The sequence below is a fragment of the Lagopus muta genome, chromosome 9, assembly GCF_023343835.1.
Source record: "Lagopus muta isolate bLagMut1 chromosome 9, bLagMut1 primary, whole genome shotgun sequence".
Lineage (NCBI taxonomy): Eukaryota > Metazoa > Chordata > Aves > Galliformes > Phasianidae > Lagopus > Lagopus muta.
Window position 1 is genome coordinate 21,018,453 of NC_064441.1, and position 22,976 is coordinate 21,041,428.

The following is a 22,976-nucleotide window of genomic DNA, read 5'->3' on the forward strand; positions in this document are numbered from 1 at the left end:
GCAAAAGTTTTAAAAAATAAATAAATAAGAAGGCATGTCTGTGGGCAGGGCAGTGGGAGGCTGAGCGAGCAGTTGCAGTGCGTGGCAGCACCGGTCCTGGTGTGATTGCCCAGCAGCAGCTGGCTGATGGAGAAACCCAGTTTTGGTCAGCTGCCTGCATCATTTCATCTGCTAGGATTTTCTGCTTTCGTCAGGGCACGGGACAGCACGTACAGACTGCTTGGACTTGCTTGGACTTGCAGGGAGGAGGGGAGCATCCTGCTCAGCTCTGCAGTCTCAGCACCCCTTAAGATTGTTTTGGACTGCTTGGAGTAAAACCTTCCAAGCGGGACGTGATGAGGTGAAAGGGGGTCTTCATCTCCCCGGAGTGGCCACTTGTTGTTAGCTGTCTCACAGCAGCCTGGCTTCAAAGCCAGGCATCACAAGAGCACTCCTGGTGCAGGAGCTCGGTATCGGGCAAGAGAGAACCTAGGGTGGTGAAGGACAGAGAGGAGAAGGTGGCAGCACCTTGTGATGGTGGGAGACCCTATGATAGTCCAATTTAGAGCGTTGTGTGTTTACACTGAGGTCCAATGCAAACTGCCTCCATCTGTCTGTGCTGGCAGCAGAGGTTTATTAAAAAAGAAGCAATAAATCTGCCCAATATTTGAGAGCAGAGAGCTGGCTTTTGACATGTGTGTCTCTTTCGCAGTGTCTCTGATGAGCACCTTAAACTCATCCAGGATTACCTGCGAGTTCACATCATCAGTGACTTAGAGATGGTGCAGACCGGTTCAAGCAATCTTCCCCAGCTGAAGAAGCTGCTGGCACTTCTTTGCAAAGGACTCTTCAGGTAAATTACAGGCTGATTTTCAGAGATGACAGCATAATGCTCTAACAGTGTAGTCTAATGTAAGTGCCACATGCATGCATTCAAAACCTTAAACGGTGAATCTGCTTATCCTCAAAAACATTGTATGTGCATCTCATGACCTGTAATTCTGGTCCAAAGATGTGAGATTTATTTAAAAGATGCAGCTGTGAGAGTGAAGCTTACCTGTGGGAGGTTGCTGTTGATGGAGGTGGGGTTTTTTTATTTTGTTTAGAAAGAAAACAAAGCAAAACAAAAAAAAAAGCACTAGAACCGATTAACTACATAATTTGGTAATGCATAAATGACACCCACAGAATTGTCAAGCAGAAATTGTTTCTGGAAATAAACACATATTGGTGTTTAGCTGTGCCTGAAGTGCTGATTTCCCTTCCCACGAAAGCACTGCGAACCAAGAGCAATCCCACTGATGTCAGTGAGGTCCAGCTCAGATGTAAAGAGAAACAAGCCCAGATTACAAACTTACCTTTCCTATTTATAGCCCTTCCAGGCCCCACATAGGAAAACTCCGGTAGGGAACCAAAACCTTGAGGAGCTCCCTGTGTTTTCTCTTGTGGAAAGATGTGATTTCCCCTCTGTGGTGCCTGTAAGCAGACAAGGTTAGCACTCACTGTTGCAAAGATCTTAAAGAAAGCAGAGGGCCGACTTCCACATTTGTGTCTGTTGCTTACAATATCTTCCTCCCCCAGCCCTGTGCTCACAGAGCTCACCAAAGGTAAGACAGAGCTAAAATGAGGGATGAACACTGCTGATTGCTTAGCATTAACCTGTGCGTGGAAGGCAGAGGGTGAGCGATGTTCTCAGCTGCTTGGCACCACAATCACTGCCCCGAGGCTGTGGCACAGGGCACGTTTAACCAGGCAGAGGGTGAGGTGTGTGCAGCCCTGCTGCTGCCAGAAGCCAGCGCCCACAGGGCTGAGGGTCGGTCATGCAGAGAGCTGCACTTCTTCTGCACCCTGCGTGAGGCTTCTGCTTCTCCACACCCACAGAGGGGGAGACCCAGGTGGCCAGCTAAGAATACATCTGTGCGATGGAAACCAGAATCTAATGAAATCACAAGTGAGAGTTTTGTGCTACCAAAATACCTCCAGTGCTGCTGTTCTGCTGACGGCTGGCTTTTTCCATTCCTGACTTCTTATTCTTTTTGACCTCATCTGGGTTTCGTAACCCTGTTCCTCATAAATGTGTATGGGATGGCAAGAAAGAAAGAGAAGCAGCTGGTCTGCAGTCCTCTCAATAGCCAGGACAGCTTTTCCATTTCCTGAAGATAGATCAGAAGATCCTGTAGGATTTCTTGGTGACTGGGCTTTGGGAAGCACCATCCTCGAACAGACCTGGGGCAGTTCTGCAGGAGGAGCTCAGAGGCACAGCACTTTACAGACACAGCAAAGGGCAGGCAGTATTTTCCCCCCACTTCTGACTTATTTCTGTTCGACACAGCTGCTTTCTTTTCCATGAGGGTCTGCCAAGTACAGCAGTCTCAGAGATCTCCCTGAGGAACCCCTCCTCTGCTCTTCCAGTTGTGACTCCATCCTAACCAAACTGCTTGGTTGGCTTGAGTTGTCCAGTTGTTGTGCTTGGGGGTCTTACTGTGTTCTGCAGAATCTCTGAGGTTGGCTGGGGTTTTATGTTCCTTCCCTCATCAGACTTCTGAACTTCCATTCCATCAGTGCCATTACATGAATTTAGTTTTTGTTTATCTCTGCTTTCTCCAGGGATTCCAGCAGGAGGTATCAATAATTCCTATACTGCTGGGCTACGTCCTCTTTTCCCTTTATAATGTTCAATTTCATTATTTTCACAATATCTGGGGCTAGGTTGAAAAAAACCAAAACAGTTGTCATAACTCGAGCCCTTTCTCTGAAGTTTAAGCTGCTTTCCATTTCCTGGTGCTGCTGAGCCAGGCTGATTTGTTGTAAATCTTTTTTCTTTTGGCAATGCTGTATTCTGGTCTCTTGCAGCTCCCCAGAGCCCAGCGCATAAAACACAGCCAGGTTATGTCAGACCAGGGATCTGTTTGTCCTTCCTCGCTGGGGATTGTCCACATGGAGCATTGCAGGCAGCTTCTCAAGCACTCTTGGTACCGGCAGTGGTGCAGTCGTTTTGTGGACACAAAGGCTTCTGGCACCTCAATAAAGATGACGACGTGTATTTCCTTTACACTATCAAGAGTAGAAAACAAAAGTGCCATTCAAACCACGTTGTGGTTTTAAGTTTGAACGCCTGCAGAGGCTCTTCCCCCAGCCTGACACCCATGCAATGCCCTGTGCTGTACAGTAAACAGAGGGCAATTTTCCCATGAGAAATCTTTGCTGAACAGGTTTGAGTGAAGTGACTGCTGCTCTGTTTTTGAGAGATGGGCCCTATGTCCTGGCCTCTGGGTCTCAATATGTATCCTGTCTTTCTTTTTAAACTGAACTTAACCTAACTCTCCAGCAACAGCCTGCTGCTCCTAAGCCTGACTCAGTGGCCACAGAAATCAATGGGAATCGTGGTTTAGAGCCAGAGCCATTGGCAATGCCATCAGCTCTGGCTGCTCCAAAGCTGAATATTGGTGTTGCAGGACTAGTTCCAGCAGATTCACATTCCTAAATGTGTCTTCTTTCTGCTCTGTGGCAAAGTCTTCCTCGCTGAAACTTCAGAGTTGAGTACTTAGTAGGCAATTAATCATATCTAATCTGCAGGCAGGCAGATGTACTTTCACTTTGGAGCACTTTCCCCAACAAACACTGAGTAAAATCCGGTCTATGCAGACTTGGGAAAGTGAGGGAAATCATTAATATCCACAGTTGACTGTGCTTGGTGAAGGCATTGCAGCACTGCTCCCACCATCCCCTTCCTTTTGACCTGCACTCCCTGTGTGCTCTTTCCATGATAAGCCTTGTCGTGATCGGACCACAGCTGCTGTGCCAAGTTCACACAGCAGCACTTTGACAAATGAGCATCCTGTGGGATACAGCTGGGAAACGCTGAAGGAATCTCGCTGTAACCCACAGGTTCCCGTGCCTGGCCTCCCTGTGTCACATGAGCTGAAAAACCTGAAAAAATTAGTTTCCTCTTTGCCAAAGTCCTCTGCAAGGACCCTGCTTCCATCCTCGGCAGAGGAGCAGCAAGTGCATGCTATGGCAAGGCAGAGTTGGATGCCCGACTCCAATTGGCCTTCATGGGCAGTATCATGGGACAGCTGAGAAAGGCTCTCATCTCCCATTCCACCAGTGGAGCGGGCAGTGAGCTGGGGGGGCAGGAGCCTGAGAGCAGCCCTAGTGTGAGCGTGTGCCTGTGCAGCTCTGTGCAAAGAGGCCGGCGCTAACTGAGCTGAGACCTGACTGCAGCCTGTGGCCTCTGCCACTTCTCTGTTCCCAGTGAAGCCTCCCGGACCCTCCCATCTCTGGAGTCCATACAGAAGGTGTTTGAGCAGCAGCTGCACCCTGGCATCCATCAGCGCTCGCAGGTAAGCTGGCTGGAAGGTGGGAGATGAGAACAGAGGCGTACAGGCGGTTGGCCCCTGGGGGAAGGGAGGGCTCTGATATCCCAGCAACGCTTTGGTAGGTTGCAGGTGGTGAGTTACGACCTGTGTTCTCTTTAGCCTCACGTTGGCTGCAATGCAGAGGGCACACAATGAGTTGCACCCCACAGTTTCACTTATCCCATAGTCTCCTCTGCCTGCTTCCCTTCCTGCCCCAGAGGAAAATGCAGCAAACTCCCTGAGGGCTTCTGTCCCCTTATCCTCCCTCGATCTGCAGGCTACGACTGCACCTTTGTCTTTCCACACACTTCAGGATGTTTGACTGCCAAAGCCCACCTAAGTCCTCTGACTTTGCTCTCCTCACCAGTAGCTCAGAAATACAGAACTCCAGGACTGAGCCCTGCACCTGGTCATGCAAACCTGTCTCACAGCTGACTCCCTTGCATGTCCGTACCTGTAGCCTATAGGCAAGGTTTGCAAATTTGCCCTTCAATCCTGCCATACGTCTGTACGTTCAGCCAAACGCCGTGCCTTCGTGCTGCTCATTGCAGATAAGAGACTTCCAGGCAATGCTCTGTGGGTTTGGTAATTATACATCCCTCTCTTTTTGTTTCTGTGTTGTGGTTATCAGATGCTTGGTGAAGCCAGTCCAGTCAATATTGTACTGAAACTCAATCAGCTGGTCTCATTGCTGTCTTCCATTGAGGAGAAGGTAGAGTTTTATTTATCTTACACTGTTTTCATGTCATCTGTTGCCTCTATTTACACATCTCATGTGTCTCTGGCTCATCATAAGTGCAATCCTCTGCCACAGTAAGATTCCTCTGCTCCGACTTCCTTACCCTGGGGTAGTGCACAACTCAGTACACACGGGTTCTTTTCCAGGTGAAAACACTGTTGATCGAAGGTCCTGATTCAACACACCGCCGTTCCCTCATCCCCCCTGTAACTTTTGAGGTAAACATTCTTCTTTAACAATGCTGACCAAAATGTAGAGGGACAGCCATGCGGATTTATGTCAGTCTCTCAGTTCCGAGGCTGTGCTGCCTCAGAGATAACACAGCTGTTCCTATTTGCACCATGCAAATGCTTAAGAGATAACTGGTGGGATTGGCATAATGATGTACGTGTCTATGAATCCAGGCAAATGTTATATTTTGTAATACATGCGACTGGGGTGCATGAGATTGCTTGTGACAAATATCTCTGTTTTCTGATAGGTGAAAGCTGATTCTCTGGGAATTTTCTCAAAAATACATCTCAAGGTTGACGTGGAAATGGGAAAACTGATTATCAAGAGAGCTAAGGATGGCCCAGAAGACAAATTTTATACTCATAAGAAAAGTAAGACACTTAAGGTCACAAATGTGGGACCAGATGCTTGGTCCCATGGATGACGGAGGATGGGCAGGAAGATAGGAATGTCTGCCTGGTCCTGGGTGCTGTGTGAGCTCCAGGCAGACCTGGCTGCCTATCCCCAGAGCAGCCTGCAGACAGCAGGAACTCAATACTGGTGTAACCAGCTTTCGCAGACTGTTTTAAAGGGCAATCTGCGTGGCCTCCTGATCTAAAAGAAGAGCAGGTTTTGAGAGAAGATTGATTACCGTTAGAGCTGGTTGCAGTAGAACAATTCTCTACTAAAAGCAGTATTGCTGGAAAGAAACATGCTGTATGTTGACTCCTGTGACAATTTTTGATGGTAAAAAGCCAGATACTCAGTTTCAGTACCACAGTATCTTCCCTTGATTTTCGTTTTCATATGTGAATCAATATCTTTACCGATGAGCAATGCTAGTTTGGGCTGTGAAGGCCCAAGTCAAACAACTTTCCTTTGCCTCTGATGTTTCTAGACAGACAGCTCTTTGAAGATTCCTATTGATTTTTTTTGTCATACCCCACTCTTCCCTCAACAGCACTGCCAAAGCCAGTAGGATTTATCAAAGAGAAAACGATGCCCTTGGGCTCTCTCCTCTGTAGCAAATCTCTCTGTTGCTGGCAGTGATTGACAAGATTTGCTTTCATGTACAGTTTTCTCCATCTCATGTTCATAATTATCTAGTTGCTATTTTAGATGGGGATTATTCACCTTTACCATCAAATGGGATTCTGTCTCCTCATTGCCAGATGGGGAAAGAATGTAAGGAGGCAGAGAGGTTGTCTGGAGGAAACCAAGGCTTCACATCAGCCCTACAGGGCTCAGTATGGACAAAAACTCCAGGCAGGAGGAATCTGGGGCCTCTGCTTCAAGGGCAGGGTCCATTCCTGTAGGGAACAGGATTTAGCAACATTAAAGTGGAATTAGGCAGGACAAAGTCAGCCCCAGACATAAAAGACCGCGTAAATCCCGAGTCTGGGTCTGAGTCTTAGTTTTGGTGGGATTCTAGCTTCAGAGATCACAGCTCATGCCACCCAGTCTCTGTTTAGTCTTGCAGCTTATCAAGTCTCAGAAGGTCCCTAACAAACTGGTCATCGTGCTGGAAACAGAAAAAGAAAAAACACAGCGGAAGGAATATGTTTTTTCTGATTCCAAGGTAAATACACAGTGTTTCCTTCTTGCCAGCCTGGATCGAATCTGTGGGGGGTACAAAAAAGTTACAAAGGGCATTCGTTATCAGTAAAAGAAACTGTTGAAGGATGTAGTTGGCTTGGCAAAAATGAAATTTCTTTGTTCTGGACACATGCAGAACATGGAAAAATGGACACTGTACAGGGAGATAGTGGAGAGGGCAGGCATGCCTTGGTGATGTCACTTAGGCAGGAGCACAACAGACAGTCAGCAAGAAGTGAGAGAGGCAAAGAAGAGTCTGACCTTTTGCAGCTGCAGAAAGGTTTCTAAAACCAAACAAGAGGGAAGCCTAGGCTTCCTCCTGGCTGGCTCAGCTCTCATTAAAGTAATGGACAAGCTAAGAGCCCAAGAAAGTACCACAGGAAGGAGAGCCTCTTTGAAGGTTTCAGGATGGTGGGGAGGTCATCTGCCCTCCAGGTGTGCTGGAGTTTCCTGGCCCAGCTGGTTTTTCAGGAGGTTGTATTCTTGGAGTTACACATCCCATTAATTGTCTCTGCTCCTCCCTGTCCAGAAGAGAGAAGGGTTCTGCCAGCTTCTGCAGCAGATGAAGAATAAACACTCTGAGCAACCAGAGCCTGATATGATCACTGTCTTCATTGGGACCTGGAATATGGGTATGGGCTCCCTTCTGACATGGGCATTCCTTCAGACTTCCACCGCAGTGTGCTGTGCTCTCCTGCCACAACAGGTCCACACACTGTGTTCAGTAGCAGATCCGTATGCCAGGGTCTTCCAGTGAGACAGGAAGAGAGGAAGCTTATCTCTAGGCTTATTCTTGTGTGTGGTTTGATACTTTCCATGTCACACAACCATATAGTTGGCCCTGATGGGTGCTGAAGATTCCTCCAGTATAGGAAATCATGGCTTGCACAAAGCTGGTGCAGCAGTCCACACCATTATCTGTCCCATCAAACGGCCAGGAGCACATCCAGTAACTGCATGCCACCTGACCAGGGGCTGCTTGTGTAAAGCCTTGAAAGCAAGAAGAGTGTCTGTGATACTCAGAAGACAGGAGCAGGGTGTAGTTGAGGGCAGTGGAATTTTGAGTTAATTTTCCCATCTGTGGAGAAGAATCCTTTTCCATGCTGTGAGCTCAGCTGTTTGAGCTCATTCATAGTTGATAAGTAAAGTGAAGGCAGGCCAGGAGAGCAGCCCCCAGCCTTTATGCTCAGCTAACCTTGGCCTTGGTAAGCTAATAAAACAAGGAAGATGGCCAGTGCCTCTCCTCATCACAGTGTCAGGCGGGTTTGACATCTCCATCACCTTAGAATATTCTGCCCTGGCTGACAGGAAACCGGTCCTGGACAAAGTGAATGGGAAGCTTATAGTTTCTATCCCCTTGTGTGTATTAATGAGTTTTCTGTGTCCTGGGTTTGGCTGAACATGCACTGACTTACTCTGGTGTTTGATCTGTTAATAAAAGGCGCTGCTCCTCCCCCAAAGAAGATCACCTCGTGGTTTCTCTCCAAGGGGCAGGGGAAGACACGAGATGACACCGCTGACTACATTCCTCATGACATCTACGTCATTGGCACTCAGGAGGATCCCCAAGGAGAGAAGGAATGGCTGGAGACCCTGAGACAATCCCTGCAGGAAATCACCAGCATCAGCTTCAAAGTGGTGAGGAGTTATTCTAGTCATTGCACATAGCTCAGGCATACGAGGAGAGCACATGTTGTGCCAATAAAAGAGGCAGAAGAATAAATAGCATTTTGCCTACGCTTCCTCCCCTTCCCTCCCCTTATTGTCATCACATTTGGCTAGGGGAGAGCAAACTAAATCTGCCTGTGGACTCCACAGCATCCTCTCCTGGAGCTGGCTGAAGGACGTGTTGCTCCAGAGAGTGCCCCGCTGACCAAAGCACTCTGCCCTGCAGCTGCCCTGCCTCCAGCCTGCCAGCAAGGAGCAGCTGCTGAGCACTGGAGTCAAATGATGATGGTGTTCTGACTTTCATAAGGAAGGAGTCTGAAACTTTTGAGCCAGCTGTAGCCTAGATCTCGCCCTTGGCTGTTGCATTTCCAAACAGTAACAGCACATGGGCACTGTCATTAAAAAAAAAAAAACAAAAAAACCCACAAACCTTGAGCCTTATTGAGACCAGGCTTGGACATTTCTTAGTTCAGAAATGCTAAGAAACACATCTAAACATACTTGGATGGCCAGGAGAGCAGGACTTTTATTAATCACTGTCATGGTGATTGGGAAACTGTATTTTGTACAAGCAAAGCAATTCAAAGACTAACTAGAAAATAGCAGTAGAAAATAGCTAGGCCCTTCCTCCCACCTTTGATTAAATAACTGAGTGACAGATTCCAAGCACAGGAAGAAAATCTTTGCAGGAAAGTGCTAGAGAAGAAGTCAAGAAAGCTGCAATTACAGCACAGCTTGCAGGTCTGTGCAGAAATGAAAGCCCTGACCTTCCCATCCCTGCAGATAGCAATCCATACCCTGTGGAATATCAGGATTGTCGTACTGGCCAAACCAGAACATGAGAACCGGATCAGCCACATCTGCACAGACAACGTGAAGACAGGCATTGCCAACACGCTGGGTAAGGAGCAGATGCAGCCAGCCCAGAGGGCTGACACATGCTCAGTCCATGCCGGTCCCATCCTTGAGACAGAACACTGACTGTATCTTACTTTGTAAGAGAAGAAATCTGTGTGTGTGCATACCCTAACTTCTACGTTCCCAGCAAATGCCTTTGGCCATGCTATTGCTCTTTTTTGGGTTTCACAAGGAAATGGCATTTCTTTCACTTCAACTGATGTTCTTTCATATCCTCCAAAAGATTTGTTACCACGCTGTATGCAGCATCTACTAATTCTTTCTGTGCTGATTAAGTCAACTGATTTCTCCATCCTTCACTCAAGATGCACTCAGTGTTTCTTTATCTTTGCTAGACTCAGTCCGGAGGTGGACTGATTTCTTGACATTTTTGGCTTATCTTTTTTCCAGGTAATAAAGGAGCTGTGGGGGTGTCGTTCATGTTTAATGGAACCTCCTTTGGGTTTGTTAACAGCCATTTGACTTCAGGAAGTGAAAAGAAACACAGGTAAAATATGTCCTCTCTCAAGAGGATGTTGAGCCATTGGGTGAAACTGAGCCATGAAGGAGAGCCCAGCAGACTGCTGCAGGCCGGTCTTCTGGACCCTAAAAATGCATTAAATGTAGGAAGGCTGTTTCTATCCAGGAATAATGCACTGAAGGGTGCTGTCTCCTCACTGTAGGGAGTGCTGTGAGCATAGGAACTGTGCTGCACCCTGGGGCACAGCTGAGAAAGATCCTGTTAGGGTGAACGTGCTGTGAGGAATACAGGGAATTATCTCCATGGTGGCTAATTCTCAGTGCTGAGCCATGAAATGAATCTCCATAGTCAAGATTTTGTGCAGCAGAGTGCTGGAAGGCAGAGATCTTGACATTGGTTGGAGTTTTGTGCCATGCTGGGGAGAGCTGGAGCAGATAGAAGGAATGGTCTTGAAAGCAAAGAGGAGTTGAAATGAAGAAGTTGGCTGTGCCATCTTTACTGGGTGCAAGACCCAGAAAGCACATGGCATGGGATTTCTGCTCTGGGTCTTCCACCGATGGAGTTAATTTCTATGAAAGAGTTCCCCAGTGCCTGGAATAGCTGCTAAAATCAAGTTACGTGTTTGTTGCTGAAAGCTGAAGGCAACAGTGTAATGGTGGGTTTGTAGGGCATGTAGCTCAAAAAAGCACAATCCTGGGAGGCAGCAAAATTGGCTTTGGAACAGCTTTTGACCCTTTTGATTCAGCTGGAAACAATCTGTCCCCCAGGGCAGAGCAGTCAGGATGTGCCCCTTGCCCTCCTGTCCCCCAGCTCTCCCGTCCCCAAGGTGCAGAGTAAGGGAGGGATGGCAAGTGCTGCGCTTCAGAGCTGCTCTTCTCTGGGTGTTGAGCCAGATCAGTTTCTGCCTGGCAAAGCAGCGTTCTCTGCCAGCCCAGGCATTTAGAAATTGCATGGCAATTTAGGATGTCAGGCAGATGTTTCTTGTCTTGACAGACGCAACCAGAACTACACGAGCATCCTGCGCTTCCTGACGCTGGGAGATAAGAAACTGAGTCCGTTTAACATCACTCATCGTTTTACTCATCTCTTCTGGCTGGGAGACCTGAACTACCGTGTGGAGCAGCCCCCAACGGTTAGGGACCGCACGGAGCCCTGCGGAGACAAAACATGATGTTGCTGTAGAAGCACTCTCTTTCTCTAATCTAGAGCAATGTGACATACAAAGTGGCAGAAAGAGGGGAGGCAGAAGGGATTCCCTAGGTACAGTGTGATACCAGCTGAGGAAGAGTAAGGAAATCCCCTTTGGCCTCTCCGAGGATGAATGGATCCTGGGTGTACCCAGGAATGCCACCTGACACTGCTTCTCCAGTTTTGCTTCCACAAACTTCCACCACTCCACTCCCCATGTGAATGAGCATCTGTCTCTGAAGGGCTAGATGCAGAGGCTGCCCTTCTGCTCTGTTGGATTAGCTTTAAATGGTTCATAACAGGCCTCAGAAACAGGCTAGCCATACTATATGCTGGTCAGGCTTCAGTGAGCAGGAGACAACAGCGAGCTCAGTGCTGGTGTGAAGCTGTCAGTCCATGTGTTTGTGTGCATGCTCACACAGCGGATAAGTGAACATTTTAATGCCAGTTTTGACAGAGAAATGCTCAGCCACATAGCAAAGGTTGGGGCCTTCCAGTAAATGGAAAGTGGGGAAGTGATGAGCTGTATGGCTCTGTGGAACTGCTCAGGAGTATTTGCTGGCTTACCCGTGAGGGAGCATTTCAAAGAAGGTCTTACATCATCTGCAGCTCTGCTGTTTCCCTGTTGGCAGGAAGCAGAGAATATTATCCAGAAGATCAGGCAGCAGCAATATCCGGAGCTGCTGGCTTTCGACCAGCTTCTCATAGAGAGAAAGGACCACAAGGTGTTCCTGCAGTTTGGTAAGGCTCTATTTCAGCAGCAGGTTCCTTTCCCATTCCCAGCACCTTCCTCAGCTGGATCAAGTGTGGGGCATACAGAGCGGTGCCTGCCCTGCCCCGTGGGGCTTCTAGGCAGGCTGGGCTGTAAATGCAGCTGTCTCTCTATTTTAGAGGAAGAAGAGATTACTTTTGCTCCCACCTACCGTTTTGAAAGAGGGACCCGAGAGAAGTATGCTTACACCAAGCAGAAAGCAACAGGGGTAGGTGGAATCCGATTTCCCTTCTGAAGCATATAGCAGAGCTGGGAAAGTAACCCCTCCTGAACAAAGTGACCCAAACCAATCTCTCCATTTTCCACACTCAGATCTTTTTGAAATGACAATGCAGACAAAAAGATTTGACACAAATCTTTAGCGTTTGGGCGAGTGAATTTCTTTTCTATTGTGAAAATGTCCTTTCACTTCTTCTTGACATCAGTTCTCCCTTGGTTTGTTTGCAGATGAAGTACAATTTGCCATCCTGGTGTGATCGAGTGCTCTGGAAATCATACCCCATGGTGCACGTTGTGTGTCAGTCCTATGGTGGGTAGATAACAGCTTGGAGATAGCAAAGCAATCAGTCTGAAACGGAAATGATTCAGAGCAGAGTCTGTAGGAATCTCCCAGCGCTGCCAGGCACTCAGCATAGAGGAACCTGGTGTTAAACCAGGCAGACCAGAGCCAAATCTCTTTGCCTGTAACCATACAAAGTTAAGAATTAATTTTGCTATACATTTATATGCAGAATGCCATCACACAGCTGTAGTTGTCTGGCTTTAGGGTTCCTTCACACCAGCTATTTCTTGGCAACAACTGCACTATCCCTGTGTGCTTACCACCAGGAGTTCCTTATTCGGTGGTGCCAGCAGAACAGGCCCTTTGCCCAGCCTGCAGAGCTGGAACTTCTGTCAGTTCACAATCCTGAAGGACTGCATGGTACCAAGTGCTTGCCTGTTCCCTTTCTTGCAGAGAGCTTCAGAAAAGTCTGCTGTAGGGAAGAGGGAAACGTGCAAGACCTGTTTAATTAAGACCTAGATACTAGTTCCTGAAATTTCATTGACTATGTGTAGTTCTAAATACGTGGGTATGAAGCTGTTGATTTCCTACGTATGGGGTTGGAATGAGGGCTGTAGGCATCTCCTAAGGGATGAGCTGGGCTGATCTGATCACACAGCCTCTGCTGATGCAATGTGCTGTTGAGTAAGTACCTCTGTGAGGATGGCATCTGGCTGGTCCCATTCTGCTCAATGAGCTGGGCTTGCTGGAGCTGGGAATGTGCTTAGACAGTGCCTCGACACTGCTCACCCCACTGCTCATCTTGGGCCATAACAGCTACGTGTTCCTGTGTGATTTCAGAGCTGTGCACCTTGCAGATTTAACCAAGAGCGCTACAGGTGCTTTCTGTTTTGGGGAGACCTGTATTGGCAGGTTTGCAAAACCTGCTTGCAAAATGATATAGTAACGTTTTGTCTATTCACCGAATCCTCATGTATTTTGACAAAAGTGTTACATTCCTATACACTAACATGAGATTATGTATAAATACCTCAGGCTAGAGGCAGGTAGCACAGCTCCACTTACGTTTTCTGGAAAATTACCAAACAGCATTGCAGTGATCCCAATGGGGAATGAGTGGGCAGTAACCATCTCCCTTTGCTGTTGGCAGGCTGCACCACCGACATCACCACCAGTGACCACAGCCCTGTCTTCGCCACCTTTGAAGTGGGAGTGACCTCACAGTTTGTTTCAAAGAACGGTTAGTCAGACCGAGGGCACACGCGCTGTGCTGCCCTGCATGCGTGTCTCTGTGGATATAAAACACAACATGTTGTGTATGTTGAAAGAAAAAGCTGATTCCTCAAGAGTGCACTCAAAAATGCCCTCTCTCTGTCTCCTGTTACACATGAACTTATTTCTCTTCTCTTTCCTAGACTCCAAGTACATGAACACCCAAGGGGAGATAGAGTTCCTTCACTGCTTCGCTACGCTGAAGACCAAGTCTCAGACCAAGTTCTACATTGAATTTCACTCCAGCTGCTTAGAAAGTAAGGGTTTGCCCATCCTTATTCCCTCTGTCAAGGTCTGCAGCTTGCTTGGATTGATTTCCCGTCTTGTACAAACAGCTGTGTAAGTCAAGGCAAAAAAAAAAAAAGCATGTGCTAGAGATGTGTTGTATTCTGCAAGTTATCCTATACTATCCATCATACTAACACCAATAATCCATGCTTAAGACCTTTTGCCATTTCTTCCATCTTGTCTGGCAACCTGATCATCTCTTCCTTGAAGAGAAACATGTTTTCCTTGCTTCTGCACACAGAAAAGCTCTACTTGGCAAACGATTGCTCGATCTCTTAGCCATGCCTGCTCCAAGTGATCAGCTGCTTTCAAAATAAAGCATCTGCTTTGAGCTAATAAAAATAATACGATTCTCGTGGTCTGTAAAGAGTAAATCAGGAGATTAAAGAGAAAGGAAGAAAGGGTGTGATGGTTCTGGGACTGGGACTGTGTGCCTACCAGGGCTACGTGTTTTGTCCTCTGTCCCCGTGCTGCAGGGCCGAGCCTCAGCTGTTCATGTAACACAAGCCTGTCTGCCCTTACGGTGGTTTTTTCAGTGATTCCCATCACAGGACTGCTCTTCTAAGTGGGACAGTGTGCCTTCGGTGTATGCTTCATCACGTTGTCGCGTGTCAGAGAGCTGTGTCAAAGACAGTTCCATAAAAGATTATTTTTTTGGCTGTATCAAAATTTGCATACATTTCTATGGAAACAGTGTATTGCAAATCTTAAATTAGAATTTCAAAAGTGTGCTATCTTGAGTGGCGTAGGAAGAGCTGTCATGTTCTTATCCTACAGCCCATGGCTGCACTGAGCTTTTCAGTGCCAAGTTTAACTGTAAAATAGAACTATGCAACGATGCCCCACTAAGACCACTTGTAAATTTACGATGTAAACATTCACCCAAAGTTCAAACATGGAGCTTCTGAACACTTTTAAAACCTGTGCCCAAGTGGGAAAATAATGGCTAGCATTTTGGAGGTCCAGCATCTGAAAAGGGTTTGAATCCAAGTTCTTGCTGACTGTCATCTGGTGAACTCTTTTCTCATCCCTTTGCAGGCTTTGTAAAGAGCCAGGAAGGAGAAAATGAGGATGGAAGTGAAGGGGAGCTTGTGGTCAAGTTTGTGGATGCTCTTCCAAAGGTAAAGTGGGAGCATCCACGTGGAAGAGAAGCCTTCTGCTTTGCTAAGCAACATTACATCCCAGAATCGCAGGGGACCTCAAGAGACCATCAAGTCCAAACCCCAATCTTTCCCTTATGTAAACGTTTTCAGAAATATTGCTGTCATGTTTTCACCCAAAAGAGTCTGTAAGAATGCAGAATGGACTGAAGACAAACAGCTTGTAAGAGAGAAAGAACTTTCCTGCCAGTATGCTTCTATCTGTACCAAGAATGGTACAGATGGCATGATTAAGTCACTCAGGAGCATGACATTCTTCCTCACCTTTTTAGTGAGACAAAAAGCCCTGTCAGATAAAGTTTTTTCTTGGTGTTTCTGTGAAAATTTACCAAACTATTTTTTGCCTGTGTTAAAAATACCACCAGTGGCCAAAGGGAGCATTCTGTCCATTGCCTGAGATGGGAGCTGTTCTTTTCCTGGCGTGGCAAGCGCTAGTAGAACTGCCAGAGCTGCTGTATGTAAATATGTAAATATGCACGTCAGTACCTTTCTGAATAGCCCAAAAGAACTGCTGACTCTACAATAAGTGATGGTAACAGACAGATTTTTGGGAACAGGCTATAATCAGACAGCAGATCACTTCCTCCCAGAGCAATTTTCACCCCTGCACTGTAGGAGAAAAACGCAGCTGAGCCCAACAGGAGTGTTTTGCCTGTAGAATCCTGGCTGCCACGCTGGGTAGGAGCAGGTGGGACTCTAGAGGTGTAACATCCTACCACAGACCTCCAGACATCACTGAAGAGGCTGAGCCTGGGCGTTACATGGTGCCCTCACAGCTCTGTCCAGCTGAACTTCGCTCTCCTGGAACTGAGAACTTTGTTCACGTAGATCGCCTTTGTAGTGACCTACATTAACTTGTTTTTGCAGCTGACTCCAATTATTTCAGACCCAGAATACCTTCTGGATCAACACATCCTGATCAGCATTAAGTCATCAGACAGTGATGAATCTTATGGTAAGTGCTTAGCTCTAAAGTTCTGGATGAGTCAAAGTTGACTTAGATTTTCCTAAATCGCTGAAAGAGTGGGAGAGAACAGAACTAACTCCTATAGACTGAACATCTATGATGCTCTGACTTCTGATTTAGAACTCAATACATACAAAAATACATTGTGGGCAGTATTTTATGAAGTAATGATGATTTGAGGTCTGTGAACGAAAGTCGTCAATCTGTGTAAGCTTTACCAGCCCTAAAATACCAGTGGCTTAAAAAGAAAGCACGCTCTGGGAATTAAGGCAGGAGTCACTCTGTATAAACGGGTTTAATCGGAACACGTAAATCCTATTTCACTTGCACTTACTTGATACATTTCTCCTGGCTACAGAAAAGTCCTCATCAGTGCTGCTTGCTTCCAAATTCTATGAGCCAGTGGCTGCACACCTTGCCCAGAGAAGGCTCTGGGCTGAAATCTCATTAACTGACACACCAGTACCAGGCTTGTGTTTTCCTTACCAGTAATGGAAGCTCAGAACCCTGTAGTCACCTGCTGGAATGCCCAAATCCTTCACACGTGTGTGAAATACCCCTGATTTCCCAAGAGGTATTACAGTCCTTACAGTGATCCAGAACAGCTCCCTCCCAGTAATCTCAGCCCTGTCCGCACAGATGTAGATGACTGACAACACAAAGGGATTTCAGTGCTTTTTTCCTCAGTCTTGGGCTTATTCCTTGTTATCCTCTAGGGGAAGGCTGCATTGCCCTGCGAATAGAAGCAACAGAATCCTTAGTTCCTATCCATACTGTGCTGACACACCATGGTGAGAAAACAGGGGTCTTCCAAGGTGAAATCAAGTTACAAACATCACAAGGAAAACAACGAGAGAAACTGTATGGTAAGGAACTAGATCATCTCTATAATGTTCACTGTAGAGTATTTCCATCCTGAAAAACAACTGTCAAGGAACTGAAAATTATCCTTGCAATTCTTTTGCTGTCAGCGAGATGATGCGAGTATTGTTAATTCTCACGGGTATACCTGTACTCTTTCAGGAAGACACAGCAGTTGCGTTTGTTTTTTATCATTCAAGAAAATTTGGCAGACTGAGAGAGCCCCCTGTCTGTCACTGATACTGATTTTATTGAATGGTGATGCCTTATCTCCACTTGCAGTGGCTATATGGTAACGTGCTGAAGCTGATCTGGTCACCTTGGGAAGCATCTGCAAAGAGCACATGTGGTTCTTAGAGAGCAGTTTCTCAGCTAAAAGATGGCAAACCTTTCTTATGGTCATCTTGCTGCCTGCTGTTCTCTTTCAGAATACCAGTGACGTGCACTCTTGATGGTAAAATGATGTGTATGTGACTGGGGGATCACAACCTTTGGTTGTATTTCAGGATAGACACTTTCTTATACAAACAAAACTTGATAGGTAGTAATAGGCACTTGAAAACACGACAGCAGTGACTGTTTAGGACCAGCTCCCTGTCATTTTGATACACACTGCCTTAATACAGCACTAATACAGAAAACTTGGGAAACCAGACTGTGGAGCTGCCCGACATTCTGGCTCTGCCTTTTCTCTCCTACAGATTTTGTCAAGATTGAACGTGATGAAATTGCTGGGCAGAAACCAAAGAACACCAACAACTTAGAGCTGAACAAAGACAGCGATCAGCTTAGCAGGTAAAGGGCAAATGGGTAAGTCAGCCACAGAAAGCAAGCTGGTCAATACACGTGGAGCTGGGCTTTCTGTGGGAATGGATTTAATAGGCCTGGTGAACGCTGGAGAGCTGACTGTGTGGTCCTTTGGCCTGGACTGGTCAGTGCTTCTGTGTCCAAAGCTCCAAAAGATGAGAACGCCTCAGTCAGACTGGCTCCTTGCATTGCATTTACACTTCACCTTAGAGAGGGCCCTTTTATTTCCAACAGAAAATCAAAATCTACTCATCTGATGGCCAAAGAGGCTGCAGCCATTGCTCGCTATAGGGGGAATGCTTCCTCTTCTCCAGACAGCCTGGCAAAGGAGGATATGTTACGGTAATCTGACGGCTTTGCCTCTGCCAGCTTGTGGCAGGATGCTGTGCTCAAACCGCCTTCTGCCTGCACGTCTGAATGGCTCCGCCTCGAGAGGCCAAATGCCTCCTGCCGTTTCAGCAGCACTTTCCTAAGCTGTGCAATGTTGCCTAGCGCTGTTCCCTGCCTCTTTTGCTTGGAGCCGTCCTCCTGCAGCTGCTGGGCTCTGGGCCCTTTAAGAGCCCTGTTTGCCCCTCCACGTGGCCGCGGAAGCTGAGTGCTAGCGCTCTCTGCAGCCTGGAGATGGAAACGTGGGGCTGGAGGAGGTATCCTTGACCCAGCTGCTTCCTCGCGGTGACCCCGGGGAGGGAGGTGCGAACAGGACTCCTACTTGGTCTCTGATTCTGAAACGACACTGACAAAAGTATCGGTAATAATCCCAGTGGGTGGCATTGAATCAAAGCAATCAGTGGGCACTAACTCCCCAGTGGCTGGCAGAACGACAGAATACAGATGCATTTGTGCACGCATCTTCCTAACAGTGTTTCTTCTCTTCAGCAGCTGCACTCCCACAGACATCAGCAACCCCAACTACCTGGGGATGGCTGCTTTCCCTCAGCAACCATTTGCTGCCAGCCAGCTGAAGCAGGCAGCATCACCGGACCAGCCATCCTCTCTCTGGAACTATGAGCAGCAGCCTAAAGACAGCAGCTCTGTCATGGGACAGAGGGAATCATCCTCCACATCGCCCTCCTTGTCCCCTCTGTCTCCAAAACCATCTCTGCAGATTCCAGTGAACAGAAGCATCTCTAATAGGAGTCAGGAGCACCTGTGAGTGTTTGCCTTCTGCTCTGGGGTGCTGCCCTTCTCTCCTGTCGTTCTGCAGCCATTTCAAAGCCTCCATTTGAACAGTTCAAGGGGCAGCACATTCTATCAGCTTTTTATCTTTAGGATTAAATAAAGAGAAGGTCACAAGTGCAGGCATCAGATACTCAATCTAAAGTCAGAGTTTCTCAGACTTTGGTGAAAGGAAAACCAGAGCTGTATGCATATGTTTGGTTTTCTACAAGCAGGGCTCTAGAAAGGAGGAAAAAAACACAGCTGATGAAATGGAGGGGAAGAAAAGGGAAGAAATGAGCTTTCTAATGATGGGAAGGAGAGCTCCTTCACATGTCATGTGTGAAGTACTTCACCTGCATTTCTGCCTCACTGCTATACAGATGTACAGCTTGCTGCAGCTGTGCCTGCATCTATCACAGGTCTTGTTGCAGAATTTCCACTCAGCACCTCAAAATATCCTTAACAACTTGGTCAGCTGAAGAGGCCACCCCTCTAGTGATTGTATGTGATCTGGGTCCCTATTCCAGATCTTTTTGTAGTGACAGCTGCTTTCTGAGTCTGGGCTGGAGTGAAGAGCTAAATGTATTCAGCACAGTGTAAGCCAGAACTTGCAGAAGTCACAGCCACTGTCTGTATGAGCCTGACAACCTTCACCATGCTCTCAGCGATCTGATCCTGCATATGGTGACTTCCAGAAAGTAGCTTAAAGCAAGGAGCACACCTCAGCTGAACACACCCAGGAACATGTGCCTTTAGCCCTCTGTCCAGTGATATTGTGGACAATCTTTTAAGCCCAGCCTTCCCAGATCAGGTCAAGTCATACGAAACCCACACAATCTCCCTTGTCCCGTTGCGTAACTGTGCTCTCTTTCCACCCTTAACTCTAAGGATGTAGCTGTGAATGCACAGTGGTTGTTTCACCCTGCAGTGTATAGCTACTACTTACATGATGTGCTTATATTACTTACAGATTGAGCTTATAAGCAGGAGAAGAACCGGATTTTTACATGGGTGGATAGTGATAGGACAGGGGGGAATGGATTTAAACTAAAAGACTGCAGATCTAGATGTTAGGAGGAAATTCTTTACTCTGAGAATGGTGGGCTCTGGCACTGCTGCCTAGAGAAGTGTGGCTGCCCCATCCCTGGAGGTGCTCAGGGCCAGGCTGAATGGGACCCTGGGCAGCCTGAGCTGGTGGGGAGGCAGCCAGCCCATGACAGGGGTTGGGACTGGATTATTTTTAAGGACTCTTCCAACCTAAGCTATTCTATGATTCATTTGGGCGCATGAAGGCATTTTATCCTTTCCTTAGGAATACCATGTGACATTGGTAGCAGGAGATTGACCTAGTTGTACTGATCCAGCATGATGTTAGCTTTTATGTTAACTGTCCAGACAGACATTTAAATCCTCCCTGCCAGTTCTGAAGATGGTTATTAATGTTTTAATTGAGATTTGTGTATGTTGCAGAGCCACTGAAGCACTGGGCACAGGTTGGATCAGTATCTTATCTCTGTTTAAAGAAAAGCCAAATGTCACTTTGACAAGACTGTAGTCCAGCATGGAGGTTGTACAGCACCATGTCTATCTGCATTCTGCTGTCATGGTGATAATAGAGATTAAACAAACAACCCCCAAAAAGAAACGAACAAAAAAAGGGTGCACAGTTCTCTTATCTCCCCCCAAGGTTAATTTTTATCCCATTACACATTTGTGCAGTATAATTTTATCACGTTCATCTCCTCTTTGGTTTCTTTTTCAATCATGCCTCTCCTCCTTACAATGCTTTGGTGATTGCAGGCCACCCGACCTGGGGAAGAACACAGCAGAGCCTTCGCTTCAAGAAGAGGGACAGCAAAAGCCGGAGATGTTTGAGAACCCCCTGTATGGTTATACGGCCTCTAAGGGCAAGGCAGCACCAAAGAAAGAGCAGGACTACCCCAAGGCCTCGCGAAAAGAGCAGCTGCCACTGCCTGAGCAGAGCTTTCACCTCACCAAGTCACAGGAGCCAGAGAGCAGCAAAAGCTCCAGCAAACAGCCATCGCCGCCCTTCCTGGTCCCCACACAGCGCTTTCGCTCCTACACCTGCTCCGGCCAGTCCGAAGAAAAGAATATGGGTGAAAAGACTCAAGGCAAACCAAAGGTGGCTGCGTCGGCCGAAAACTCAGCGCTGCTCAAAAAATCGGTCAAGCCATTGAGGTCTGAGGTCAGCCCGGGTGTCCAAGGGCAGCTCAGCAGGCCGCCCCTGCCCTCCAAGAGCCGGGCAGTGCTGGACATGCAGAGCTCCAAGGGCCGAGACTACCGGGACAGTTCTGAACTGCCACATGCCGGCAAGCATCGGATAGAAGAGGGACCGCTGGGCAGGACGACCACACCGGTGTGTGCCTTGTGGGAGCGAGGGGAGGGGAGTCCACAAGCTGTGGTGTCAGACCAAAAAACTACAAGAGTAGTGCTGCCTTCCCGCTGTGTTTCCTGAGCAAACTCAGAGCACAGTCCCGCAAACCTATGGGGCTCACAGAGCAGGGGGTGTGAGTTTCTTCATGCTGCAGGTGTCACCTTGTGAAACTGTAGCCTGAGTTCTGCACAGGGTTTGAGTTGCTCCTGGGACATCGAAGCCTGATGGCCAGAAGAACAGTGCAAATAGTCAGCTACTTTGTTGTTGCTTCTTTGGTGCATACTTCACAGTTTCTGAGAATGTCCAAACTTGGCCTGACAGCATGAAACCACACTGATAGTTTTGCTTTGCTGCACTTAACAGAAGAATAATTAAACATACTTATCTACGGCAAATGCCAGTAACAGTATTGTTCAAAAACATTGCTGTGCAGGAATAATCCCACACCAGCTTTTCTGAGCTGGTTTTCTGGTTGGGTTTTTTTTCAGAAAGTCACGAGCTAGATGAAGAGTAAGAGATGTCTTAGTGAGTGAGTTCGGGACACAGAGAGAGCTCACTTGAGTGAGCTGTAAGGTTGTTGTTCTCCATAAGAACTCACAGAACTGGCAGTAGACAAGCTGATGTCTTTCTCTTGTCTCTACAGTGAAAGCAATGTGGCAGATGGCACTCCGGGAGGAGACCTGATGGGAAGAAAGATGGAGATTACCGCTTTGTTCGCACTGAAAACCTCTGGTCTGGTTCTACAGAGACTGGGGGCTCTTTATTTCTGAGAGTGTGTCTCTCTATGATAATGAAAGTGTTGTAGCTGAGAAGTTTACCCTGCGTTGCTCAGACCAAGAGGGGCCAGGACCACTGACACAAGTTAGCCTTCTGTCACTATGGTACTGCCATTAAGAGGCAGGTGGCTAAGCACACACATCAGTAAATGTTTTGGAAAAAGAGGAAGGTACGGTGTGAGGACCAGGAGATGGAAGGGGGGGTGCATTTAGAGAACCCCTTTTTTACAAAAGCAATTTTCTGTTGTTCTGTGTTGCAGCATTCCTAATAAAGAGTGATATGTAAAAGAAAGCATTCTGAAAGCGGTACAGCTCCAGAGTATGTCAAATCTGTGCAGTAGGGAGCTAGGGGAGGGTGGGAAAAGTGTTTTAATAACAGATATTGATGAATGTCACACACTGCCAGTGGAGCCAGCTTTGCCTCTTGTGTGAGCTTGCAGGCTGCATCTGTGCATCCATGCAGAGGGTGAGGGCTGGCCAAGGCACTGTAGCTCCTTTTCCCACCCCCTTTTTTTTCCCTAGCAGAGAGAGGTTTTATACCCCTAAGAAGAAAAGGGAAATATCAGAACTACGTGCAGAAATGGGAAGGAATAGGCAAGGTCTTTATGCAGCCCAGGAGTATAGCAGCCATCCCAGCCTTCCCTATGGCAAACACTCTGCTCTTGGAAGACACTGGCTGGCTGGTTTTGTAGCATTCTTAATAGATTAATGCTGACCTTACCGTACACTCTTGTTCATTGTTGGAGAATGAATAATGTTAACATAATTGTGATTTCTGTTATATCCGTGTCAAGTATTAATGCGGTGGTTACAATTAGGCAACGCCTGTTTGTGACTTAATCATTGCTCTTGTTTCCATGTTGATTACTTAAAAATAATAAAATAGTCACTTTTCTGAT

General features: G+C 47.1%; 1 protein-coding gene across 2 annotated transcripts in view; it reads left to right on the plus strand.

The window, feature by feature from the left end:
- Positions 1 to 22,976, plus strand: part of INPP5D (inositol polyphosphate-5-phosphatase D) — a 45,311-nt gene extending 22,335 nt beyond the window's left edge. Inside the window, exons 5-28 of one of the 2 annotated variants that reach the window (XM_048955060.1) lie at positions 692 to 832; positions 4,235 to 4,322; positions 4,969 to 5,049; positions 5,223 to 5,294; positions 5,558 to 5,681; positions 6,762 to 6,868; positions 7,415 to 7,517; positions 8,327 to 8,523; positions 9,337 to 9,454; positions 9,862 to 9,958; positions 10,925 to 11,063; positions 11,752 to 11,860; positions 12,011 to 12,099; positions 12,339 to 12,420; positions 13,544 to 13,633; positions 13,809 to 13,922; positions 14,992 to 15,074; positions 15,981 to 16,068; positions 16,797 to 16,946; positions 17,643 to 17,736; positions 17,983 to 18,090; positions 18,625 to 18,897; positions 20,707 to 21,283; positions 21,945 to 22,976. In XM_048955060.1, the coding sequence (XP_048811017.1) occupies positions 692 to 832; positions 4,235 to 4,322; positions 4,969 to 5,049; positions 5,223 to 5,294; positions 5,558 to 5,681; positions 6,762 to 6,868; positions 7,415 to 7,517; positions 8,327 to 8,523; positions 9,337 to 9,454; positions 9,862 to 9,958; positions 10,925 to 11,063; positions 11,752 to 11,860; positions 12,011 to 12,099; positions 12,339 to 12,420; positions 13,544 to 13,633; positions 13,809 to 13,922; positions 14,992 to 15,074; positions 15,981 to 16,068; positions 16,797 to 16,946; positions 17,643 to 17,736; positions 17,983 to 18,090; positions 18,625 to 18,897; positions 20,707 to 21,283; positions 21,945 to 21,947 (3,127 nt within the window). In that variant the 3' untranslated portion in view covers positions 21,948 to 22,976. The remainder of the gene's footprint in view (positions 1 to 691; positions 833 to 4,234; positions 4,323 to 4,968; positions 5,050 to 5,222; positions 5,295 to 5,557; positions 5,682 to 6,761; positions 6,869 to 7,414; positions 7,518 to 8,326; positions 8,524 to 9,336; positions 9,455 to 9,861; positions 9,959 to 10,924; positions 11,064 to 11,751; positions 11,861 to 12,010; positions 12,100 to 12,338; positions 12,421 to 13,543; positions 13,634 to 13,808; positions 13,923 to 14,991; positions 15,075 to 15,980; positions 16,069 to 16,796; positions 16,947 to 17,642; positions 17,737 to 17,982; positions 18,091 to 18,624; positions 18,898 to 20,706; positions 21,284 to 21,944) is intronic. The other variant, XM_048955061.1, reaches the window with a different exon arrangement.